Source organism: Haliotis asinina, chromosome 11, assembly GCF_037392515.1.
Source record: "Haliotis asinina isolate JCU_RB_2024 chromosome 11, JCU_Hal_asi_v2, whole genome shotgun sequence".
Taxonomy (NCBI): domain Eukaryota; kingdom Metazoa; phylum Mollusca; class Gastropoda; order Lepetellida; family Haliotidae; genus Haliotis; species Haliotis asinina.
Window position 1 is genome coordinate 50,692,376 of NC_090290.1, and position 11,754 is coordinate 50,704,129.

General features: G+C 39.7%; 1 protein-coding gene and 1 pseudogene across 1 annotated transcript; one reads left to right on the forward strand and one right to left on the reverse strand.

Moving 5' to 3' along the window:
* Nucleotides 1–901: 901 nt before the first annotated feature.
* On the reverse strand, nucleotides 902–2,212 carry LOC137255509 (uncharacterized). Its single transcript, XM_067792943.1, has 2 exons — nucleotides 1,948–2,212; nucleotides 902–1,749 (listed from the first exon to the last, which is right to left on the reverse strand). Exons 1-2 carry the CDS (start codon nucleotides 2,210–2,212, stop codon nucleotides 902–904), a joined length of 1,113 nt encoding a protein of 370 aa, XP_067649044.1.
* Nucleotides 2,213–2,254: 42 nt separating this feature from the next.
* LOC137255510 (uncharacterized) lies at nucleotides 2,255–3,976 on the forward strand (annotated as a pseudogene).
* Nucleotides 3,977–11,754: the final 7,778 nt, after the last annotated feature.

Consider the following 11,754-nt stretch of genomic DNA (forward strand, 5'->3'; position numbering starts at 1 on the left):
AATCGCGCACATAGCACGTTTCGGCAAGGTATGCAGGATTAACAAGGCACATGAAAATAAACAATTATACAAACCTCCATCAGTGTAAAATGTTTATAAAACATAAGTTCCAGCCTTTGACACTTGGCTTTCGTAGCAGGAAGAAGCCATTATCCGGACGACAGTATGTAGGTCAGTTGTGAGCTACGTCATCAATATTCGTGATCAGTATGGCGCACAGTTTATGCCAACAGCTGATAGCGATGTAATGTCTGAAGTTCATGTCTCGCAGTACTGATAACAAGGTTTTAGTAAATTTAATGTTCAGAATCTGTCTACTTTAGGCTATTTTCATACAAAAATGCTGTAAAACGTTCCAGTCATCTCAGAAAAAATGAAAGTAGTAAACGTTCCATTAATCCTGAATGAAAAGTTCACAACATGAGAAACTGACGTGAAAGTTGAATGTTGCCAGTATTTACTAGTGAATATTGACAGTTTCATTCCTCAGTCTGCAAGGATGGCAAATCATGGCATGGACAGTTAAAAATATCCTTTCTTGAAAGTCTTGTTACTGCACAACCGTACTTTAGGTGAGTCCAGTGGTCACATCCTCTATACATACATTCTCCCAATGAAGTGAAATAGATGGAATCAGAATGTACTTTTTCCAAAGGCACAAATCTGTGACAAACACAGCATTTCTCATCCTCTGTGATCTCGTCAGATGAACTAACAGAAACTGTGGTACGTTTCATCGGATGAGCAGCTTTTGTCTTTTTGATGTTGGAAGGTCCAGGATGTTGGAGGCCAGATGATGAAGCTGTTGCTTTTTCTTGGGTTTAGAAGAAGCTGTACCAGTGACCAGGATGTTATGTTGTACAATTTTCTCCCTTGTGGAGTCTTCAGTGATGGCCTTTCCTTACACAACTCTGCTGATTGTCCTCCTCCTCTTGGTAACCTTGTTAACTTGGCCAACAGCTTCCTCCCTGGACTTGAAGAATGTTGATGTTGATGGAGATGATGTCATTTCTTGAAGATCTGGAACATCAAAGGTCAACCGAGTTCGAAGTGCCACTCTCTTCAAAACCTTTGCAGGAATGAACTGATCAACAGCGAGTGGGTCAAATGGATGGATTCCAGATTTCTTGAAAGAACTTCTCAAGTTGTGAGTAGAAAGTGCCTTGCCATATGCTTTACATGCGAGATCGCAAACAGAAAATCGATCAATACCAGTGCAAGCATTAGAACGCATAAATTTGTGACACTCGTTGTTGTAGATCCTTTCAAATGGGCCAAAGCATCCTAAATCAAGTGGCTGCAGAACATGACTTGTGTGTGCACGGAGGGTGAACAGAATAATTTTGTGTTCTTTGGCCCAGTCAATAAGAGGAAGAGAAATATGGGACTTATGACCATCATACAGGATCAGTATCTTGTTGTTTGAATCTCGGCCTTGTACAAACTTGGCAAAATGATGTTCAAGGTAGTACAGGAAAACCTCAGTATTGGACCAGCCAGACTCTGTTACAGTTCCATCAGCTCCTGAAGTGCAATCTTTGAGTAGTTCTGGCCTCATCCTCTTGCCGGGAAATACAGAGTATGGTGGAATTTGGTTGCCAAGAGCGTTGCCACATCCAGTGACAGTAACAGTAGAACCCTTGCCAGATACTACGGCTGGTGTTTTTGCAGCAGCTTCTAACGAAGTTACAATGGATGGAGGCGAATGGTTTTGTTTCAGCCCCTTTTCATCAACATTGTAGATTCTCTCTGGTGAATTAAGGAGGTCATATTTACTGAGAATTTTCTGGAGGTCTTCGAAGTATGTTGTGGCACATTCTTGTGATGTGGCCTTTGCCCACGTTAGCTCCAAACTCCTTGGCTTTCACACCTTCAGTTCAGGCCATCTTTTAATGAAGGAGGACAAGAACCACATCAAAGTGAGAGGATGGTCTTCATGACGCTTACCAAGTACTGCAGTGTAAGTACTTGCCATGTCCACCACTTCTGCTCTGCTATAGCCATAACCTGAAGCAGTCATAACCTTCAGATGTTCAACAAGATGTAATTCCTCTTCTTGGTTGAGCAGCGGCCGTTTACCGGACTTGACAACTTCAGGGTTCACATAACCTCTGACTCTGTCATGCAATGTCGCCTCAGGTATACCATATTTTCCTGCTGCTCCACGGACAGAAGCAGCACCCTCACCAACTGAAACAAATGCATTTGTCATTGCTGTTGGTATGTAAGGCCTGTATCGCCCTCCAAGCCTTGAATGCAAGTCAGAACTTGTGCACGTATTCTGAAATAGAAATAAAATGTATTGATGATTTATTTTATTTTCAAGAAATATGTACACAAATATAAAAAAATTCTTATTTTTAATAACATTTATCCTCGCCCCCATTGCCGATTTATGACTGAAGTTTTTTTCCCCCACATAACATGTTATCATATAATGTAATCTACGGGATGATTATTATGATGTGCAACGCAGAAGCTCTTTTGGGACTTCTTTTAGTTAGATCAAAGACAGACATTTACAATTCCAGCATGTCAGATAACATTATGTAAAATTCATATAAAATTATTCCACGTAATTCTATTTCCTTGCATTGTATCTTTTTTCACTTGTAATCGTTAATCGTTGTAATCATAAGCAGCGAGGATTGAAGTCCATCCCACGGGATGTTGCCAAGACCTCCATGCCACAGACATGGCACATCCATCGGCTGGATAAAATAACCGGTATGTCAGTACCAGAGATAAAGGTGCCCAGTTACAAGAATGATGCAGAGGACCGACCTGTGAAATCAACCCTTTCCCACCCCATCAGGTCTGCCCTTGCACCGTTGGAACCGTTTTTGTCATCTCTCAAGTTAAATTATCCTGATTTGTCATTATTAACATCCGTCCCACAGACTGATGAGCCTGCACCACCTTTAGTGAGAACCAGTTTTGGATTGTTTCTTAAGGGTAGTACCATCAGCCATCAACAGAAATTATCTGGGAATTGTCTGATAATAGATGGATTTTGGGGGCAACAACTACAGCAATGTGCTGACAGCCTGCTAGACAACCCTTCTAGACTCCATTAATGTCAGTCAGGAGGAGGCTGTGGAGATATAGAGAGCTACCAGACTCCAGGCACAGGACAAGAAGTGGGTGCGTCTCAGACATCACAGGGTCACAGCTTCCAAATTTGGAGAAATTTCAAAGCGTAAGAAAGATAAACACAGAAAAACCTTACTTACATCAGGTTTTCTCTCTTTAATTTCATTAACAGAAAACTTTTGACCCAAATCCAAAATGTGTTTAATATTTCAGAACCAGAGAAGTTTGCAGAAAGGCTGAGATCTTCTTCAAGGACCGTCATCACAAAGGCAATGAGAGAGGGTGTTGCCAATGAGCCTGTTGCAGTAGAGACATATGGGAAGGTAAACATTTCCAACTGATTGACTCATATGTGTTAATGGATAAACTGAAGAAATGTACATGTAATTGTATGTTAATATTTCAGATAAGGAGGCTAATATCAACAAACATAATAATGAGGTGTACACGTATAGTGGTATATAAAATAGTATGTTGATGTTTCAGGTAAAGGAGTGCATGTAAATACATGTATATATCCCAGTGGGATTGTGATAAGTCCCAGAGCAGCATGGCTGCTTCTCCAGGCCGAAAGGTGCTAGACCCCAGGTCCAACCCTCCTTTTGGCCTACTGGAGATAAAGTGTCCAGACCTGCGGAACAAGGACCTCCATGATCTGCCCTACCTCAGCCGGAAAAACAATGGCCAGCTTGCTCTTAAGATAACATCAAACTACGATTATCAGATCCAGATGCAGCTGGCAGTGACTGGTTTGAAGTGGTGTGATTTGTTTGTATGTTCTGATAGGCAACACCATCTTGAGAGAATTGACTTTTGTCCATAGAGTTGGCAAAGTGTGAAAGACAAGGCAGAAAAATTCTACTTTGATTACATTCTCTCTTAGGGTCTGTATCACTCTGTTACCAGCCATTTCTCTGTCTATTTTAATTACCTATATAATCAACATTATTCTCAACATCAAGACAGTTGAAATTAGATCGTGTTTAATGCATTCAGAAAAATACAACAAAGGTAAACCTCTTTCATTGTTTAATTGATAAACAAAATGTGAGGTAAGCATGTCATATATACATAAAACATATTACCTTTTCTTATTTATATTGTAATTTATCCTTCTTGAAACAAAACCTTATAGTAGTATGGTATGGGCTAAGGGGAGATAATCACAATTCCAGGAAATAATATTATGCATTTTTACTGAAGCTGTTACGATACATTTGCATATTTGCATAATCGAACCATAGCCTTTCATGAATTCAGTTCATTATTCACTCATCGGTACCAGATATGAGTGATTTACAATGTTTTAATGGAGCATGTTTTCCTTGAGCCCTTATGTCTATTTTCAAAATGAAATATGCAAAAATGTAATATGTACTAGATTTGCAGAAGTGCAAGTTATGTTAGTTCGAAACTGTTGCACTTAGTACTGTGGACTGTCAGATCACTGGTTATTACTACAACAAATAGCTATAGTATTGGTGTTCCGTATTATGCATTAATCACTTAATCAGGGCTACAGATAAGGAGCGTACAGGCGTAATGTACGCCTAAAACTCAATGACGTACGACATAATATAAGATTTCACGCGTATCATGTACGCACATAAATACCTTTCTACGTCGAACATATATAAAGTTTAATAGGTGAAAACTTTAATATTATAAATAACAACCTACGTCTCCGGCTTGCCGACTCAAAAATATGCCAATACTCTTTCTAACCTCTCAGTACACTTCCACTTGCAGCATGAGAGGTAATTACACACACATACACCGAAAAGTTTTCTAGAGCCCTCCTTAACTAAATTATTGCATTCATGAATAATAATTTGTATTTGTTACCAAATAGCTGATACATGTCATATTCAGCACATAGAGTATCAGTTGCAGTCCGTACTTTTACCATCTTCTGTTTCCTTTACAAAATACCGACACCTATAAGCCTATAAAATTTAATAGATCTGTATATTCAGAAATTTTACATTTGATGAATATTACATATCTGAGCATTTGTCATAAAAGTTTTCTTATATTACTGCAGCATTGATTCAACGAAATGTAATTATGACATATTTTTTAAGGTTCGAAAAAATATATGTAAAACCACAGCATATCATCTGTAAGTACAAATTTCTGTTTAGAATTTGCGATGTCACTATAGTTTCATTGTGGGCACTGAATCTGTTACAGACTGATGAAAACTAACATTGTCTTATAGCATTAGTGTAAATATTATGTATATTTTATGATCTCATAAAAATATTTGCACATTCCTATTAATGAACATGAACACAATCAGTTTTTATTCATTTCTTTTTTATCAAGGGTCCTTGAAAACTTGAAGTAATGCAAGCTACAGTCCACAGCTGATTGATGGTGCCCAGTTCTGCAAGAGATACTGTAGAATCAAACAGGTGATTCTCTTTAACTCTTCTGATCAATCTTTCCACATGATTCCTAAGTGATGCAATGGACTGGGTCTCCTCTACTTCACTAGGTGTGAACTTCCCAGAGGAATACAGAAATGGAGGAATGTTAAGACCAACACCTCTATCACTCAGTATACTGGCAATAGTAAAACCTTTGTCTGTCATAACTGTCCCTGGCTCCAGCAAATCTATACTGCCAGACAATTTAGTTATTCCAACATGACACCTGTGTATAGATTAGATACAAAGGTAATAGCACCATTTGGAGCAATGCCAATCAAGCCTTTCAGAGTGCAGGAGCTTTTGTAATGGGAATAAAACATGGGATTTAACACCAAAGCTGAGGGAATTTGGATCCAGAGCTCAGTACAGTCTAAAATGACTCGTAGATGGGTAAGTTATCTGAAACTCAGGAGGCATGTATCTGTCTACTGTCACTCTGGAAGGCCAGATAGGAACTGATCCTAGAACAAAATACAGAAAATTTGCCCAGGTGATAATTGTTCGGCCAACAGTCGAAATGTGGCAATTAAAACCAACAGCAACATCCTGCTGTGGTAAGCCAAGCCTCAGACGTACATAAAACATGAACATTTCATCAATAAGGGCCATGTTTCTTGGCCTACCTGCAAGAGAAATGGCATTTGCACATATGTAATACATACTGCACATATTGGAGGCACTTGGCTTTACAAATTCAAAAAACTGTCTGAACAATTTATAAGAACGAAATGATGTGTAGTACTGGATGAGATCATCATTTCCAGCAAATCTTTCTAATCCAAATCTCTCAATGGCGAGCTGTTGTTTTAACAAATCTTTCTCCTTCTCCAGCTCCAGAATTCTTTTTAGAAGGAGTTATGTATCTGGCAGGCTGACATCTGTCTGTGTCTGAGCTGACAAACTGTCCTCCTCTTCTACAGTCTAACAGGGAGCTTGCAGGACTGGAAAAATAAAGAATTTTACTGACATTGGAAATCAAGAAATGTGTGTGTGTTTGTTTATGTGTTTGCTCATTCCTGAATATCATGAAACACAGAGGTCGAATTAATGTTTCTTTCAAAGGAATCAATGATTATGAATCCTTAGGTGTTGCAGATACTAATCAGATTTAATGCTTTAAAATTAAACAATGCTACACAAAACACAGACTTCTTTGGTTTGAAGAGCATTTGAACTGAAGTAAAGCTTAAAATAAGAATGTTTTCATATCTACAAACTTGTTTCCAACTTTAAACCGACCTTTCTGATGAAATTTTTCGGCATAAGTGGATGGGAGGTGGCTGTTGCTTTCCTCGGCTTCATATTTTCCAAGTTCCAAGGAAATATGGATGGCACAGATCCTTACTTGAGGGTCCTCCTTACTGGTGTGTACTTGTAGTCCTCGGGCCGGAAATGCTTCGAGCATACAACACTCTTCCTTGTTATCTAAATATAAGTAAAGTTAAAAAAAGCGCATTGCCATTATAAATGTTTAAATGAAAGCTTTAAATAGAAACACGTCTTTTTTTCGAATGATTACAATAAATAGTTGTAACCTTGCGAACGCAACACACTTGCTTCTTTGAGTATATGATCATTGTTCTTGCGGTCTATCTGCCACTTTTTGAACCTTTTCAGTTATAGCACCACACTGGGCAATCATTACCATATGTTGTTAATTAACTTAATTTATCGTTTAGGCACCATGACATGTTGTTAAGTAATAAATATTATTTTTCTGTTGTATGCGCTGCTTGACAGCTGCAGCTCCGATAGATTGATTGCAGTTTGAATTTGGCGCCTCAAATAACTCGAGATTTAATTCAGAAAATCCTGAATGAAAATTATAGCCTACCGTAAAGAAGGGTCCTTCGTCTCGTCGAATAGCAATTTTCCACCTCTTTCGAAGAGCTGACCCGTGAAGGTCCCGGGGTAGAATAGGCCTTCAGCAACCCATGCTTGCCATAAAAGGCGACTCAGTTTGTCGTAAGAGGCGACTAACGGGATCGGGTGGTCAGACTAGCTGACTTGGTTGACACATGTCATCGGTTCCCCATTGCGCAGATCGATGCTCATGTTGTTGATCACTGGATTGTCTGGTCCAGACTCGATTATTTACAGACCGTCGCCATATAGCTGGAATATTGCTAAGTGCGACGTAAAACTAAACTCACTCACCCACTCACTCGAAGAGCTTCGGGCTTTGGAAACGTGTGAAATGACAGTGAACCGTCGTTTCGTGCATCGTATATACACTGAGGTACACAAGTTCAACAATGCTCAGCAGGGCTCCATCGTTGCGGCTATGACCTCGTTTTGGAATTGGTCAAAGGTCACATGCATAAATATTAAGAATCGGCTATTGGTTTGTTTTTTTTCCCGGGCAAGACCCCACCTACCGGGGTCATGACCTTTTAGCGTCAGTAGTTACTTATGCAGACGACCAGTAGATAGGTGCTGTCATGAATGAAAACTATTTTCTAGGGCTCATTTTCGTTACGATGTTTTGGAATTAGCGCAGAACCATGAAAATACGTATGCTAGATAACTTTAATTTGATAGGAAACTCACCTTGGACACATTTGATTTCCACATCGTGACGGCAGAGACGAGTCGACGACTTCTTGTTTATAAACATGAAATCTGACGTCAAGGTTTTATGTGTACCGACCGCGTGATCCCGGAAATGATAGGTGCGCGAAAATAGATGTCCGCGAATTTACATTACGGCAGACCGCCGCCATATCCCCCTGGATACCACGGGGACATATATGTCCTTCCTGTACATCCCTCACTTTGAAGTCCAATAAAAGTGCTTAAAATTGCCTTTCAAAATAGGCTTCGTCGTAAATGTCCTCATTTTTCAGACTGTACAAAATCGAGATTTACAGCGTTATTTGCAGTATGTTTTGAAATGTGAAAATCGGATAATTACTGGGAGTAGTGAATTTCAAAAATAGCATATTAATGATCACTGAGGTAGCCGCAGTTATATTATACCAACGGATAGGAAATTAAATATTCTACATTTCTGTGCAATTTTATAGCCGTACGCAGATCCAGTAACACGCGCAAATCTCACACAACGTTCACTTTTCAAACATTACGAAAATGTGCGCCTGAAAACAAACTCAGCATCCAGGGGGATACAGCTGGAATATTGCTGAGTGCCGCGTAAAACTAAACTCACTCACTCACTTACTATTTACGGGCCGCCATATAGCTGGAATATTGCTTCGTGAGGCGGAAAACCCAACCCACTCATTTTTTCATAACAGTTACATATGAGAGTCGGACAGTAATTCACATTGAGTGAAGGACTAAAGTTTTAACTTGCATGAAGCCTCGTATGATTTGTTGACTGCTTAGTGTTCATTCGGCTCTGCCCTTAGCGGATCGAGAGGGTGTGTCCACACATGTACACACACATGCATACACACGCACACGCACACGCACACGCACACGCACTGACACTCACGCCCATTACGAAACTCAATCTAGTGTGGAATGCGTGGAAATGAACTGTGTCCCATTCCACCCTCTTCTCAAAATGGGTATGCGTGTATGTGGAAATATCCTGGTGACAGTTTCATTTGTCTGTTAGTATTCTAGAGCTACAAGCATTTTCGGACTTCTGGATGATAAAATAACTGACAAGTATATTTTTCATATTTGATCTCCTATCTTCATATTCAGTCATGTCATATAATAAAGTCATATCATTTAGTAGTTTCTATTTCATATGTAATAAACATACTAATGTAAATTATGTCTGTACATGTTATGCTGTTTTTTGGGTTGTGATGCGCATGTTGATTAGCTCTCTGCGGTCGTGAATATCATTTCACGTATAAAATAACTGCAAAAGATTGTTTATGTAAATTGCAAATTTTCAGTATATTATATGACAATACCTGCTACTGTTGCATTTTGCTTAAATGTATAGTTAAGGGAAGGACAGAAAATAATGCGAATTATGCGATGTGAATATATGAAACTGTGATACTTACTGTCTATGGTTGGTGGGACCGTGTTCTCACTGACACCGACTACATATAGCCTACTGTTACACAGGGGAAGCTCAAAGCTGACTGATTTCACTATCTGAAGAACGACTGACAAAGTCAGACGCTTCCTCTCCTACCCATTGCCACGTAGTTTCTCATTTGACCTCGAAACCCTCTATATATACAGTGGAAGCTGTATATACCGTCACTCATCGTCACTGAAAAATAATTCAGTTTTGACAAAGTGCCGGATTGTAGAGCTGATGATAAATGTTCAGGTCACAGGCGGGACGGAGGTTTTATGCTGGTGTTGACACCTTACCGGATTGGACAGATACCGGTTTTGACAGCTTCCACTGTATCACAATGCACCAAATGAAGGTGACTTTTGGCGGAAGCAGTCGTGGAACACGGTAAGGAAGATCGCACAGTACTTAATTACCCTTTCCGATAAAAACCAACAACATTTTCTAGTCAGTCTAAGTAAACATATCCTCAGTACGTTTCGTTTCACTCCACTACTAAGTCTAACAAAACATTACAGGAGGTCGTGTCAGGGAACCTTTGAGATTGACCAATCACTACACAGCTTACCAAATCACGATAGTGCACATTCGCACATACCTTTTCAACTTTTCCGAATGATTCCGTGTGCTTCCGGGTGAGGCACAAGGCGTACGTACAACCATGACAACGGTGAGTAAACAGTCGCTGAAAATAGTGTTTTTGGCAATATTCAAGGATGTTGTCTTAGCGAAAATATTAGCTAATGGTAACCATGTCAACTGGAACCCCAAAACTTATATACTGCAGGTCAAATAACTGTGTTATATGCGGAGTTTTGTTTGTGGAGAGATCTGTGTCAGTGACCTGAATATTTTGAAAGTCCCTCCGATCCCTAAATAGTAGCCGTTGTCTGATTGGTTAAATCTATTGAACCGTCTCGCGTTTGATTGGACGGTCATTGGTCGCTCAAAGGTCACCTGACGCGACCTTCTACTAGGTTTTGTTGGACTCAGTGGTGGAGTGTAACGAAATACACTGAGACTAAGTTTACTTAGACTGTTTTCTAGTGTCCCCCGCCGTAATATTGCTGGGATGCTGTTAAAAGCGACGGCTGCTAAAAGCGGCGTAAAACTAAACTTCCTCACTGAAAAAATCCTTTACGAACATTGTGAAGTGGGGGTTGGGTCAGTTACCTCCTTTTTAGAATAAATCCAGTGATACATTTGGACTGATTGTACACACTTTAATTTATTTGTAACCGCAATACATAATTTATGAGCAAGTTTTCAAAAACTGAAATTCTAAATTTTCGAACAGATATTCATACATACCTCCAGCTCACTATTTGAATATTCTGCCGAATGGATTTGATAAATAAGGGGCGGTGGAGTAACCTAGTGGTTCAAGCACAGAATGCCCGGGTTTGATTCCCCACATGGATACAATAAATGACGTCCTTTTCAACCCAATACCAGTGCTGGAATCCGTACTTTATAAAAGTTTAATCCCAAATACTAGTATGACATGTGTAACTTTGTTGTAAAGCAAAGGATATTATTGGACGTGTTTTAAGGGATGGGGTTGTCCGTAACTCCCATGACTAAAGACAACAATGTACTATTTCCAGAAAATCCGTGAAGATCCGGGTTCGATTCAATCGTCAGTAACCCGACCACACTTGAGGCGAGTAACGGGATTGGGTGACGAGACTCGCTGATTTGTTTGGCACATGTCATCCCAGTGTGCGTAGGTCGATGCTCAGGATGTTGATGACTGGATTGTTTGGTTCAACACGGTTATGAACAGACAGTCGCCATATTGCTTGAATATTGCTGAGTGTGGCCATGGGCGCCCGACTTTTATATTCTATGGGTCATACTTATAAAATATCAGAGTCGGCCCGGGGACCTACAGAGTGTGCCGCTAAACAAAAAACGAAACCAAAAAAACTTTATCCGCGAACTATACCCAAAGAATATTTATGACCATTACTGTATCAGAAGTATTTAAAGAAGAGGAATGCGAGCACGGACACGATCGCTGTAGCGGAAAGAAGACATAGGGAAATAGAAAACAAGTCGGTTGTCGTCCTCTTTATTATGGCAAAGATAGTGCAAGAAATCCCCAAGCTGAACACATGGAACCCTTGATCTATAAATACCACCCAATGAAATACACAGTAACTTAAACACTGTCTGTATGTCATTGGTTGTCGCTTCCATCGTGTGAAAAAA

Bases quoted from the DNA above. Each gene is read 5' to 3' on its own strand.
- LOC137255509 (XM_067792943.1), bottom strand. From the start codon at position 2,212: ATGACAAATGCATTTGTTTCAGTTGGTGAGGGTGCTGCTTCTGTCCGT. The intron at 1,750-1,947 runs GTAAGCGTCATG...TTAATTCACCAG, and splicing joins TACTTACACTGCAGTACTTG to AGAGAATCTACAATGTTGAT.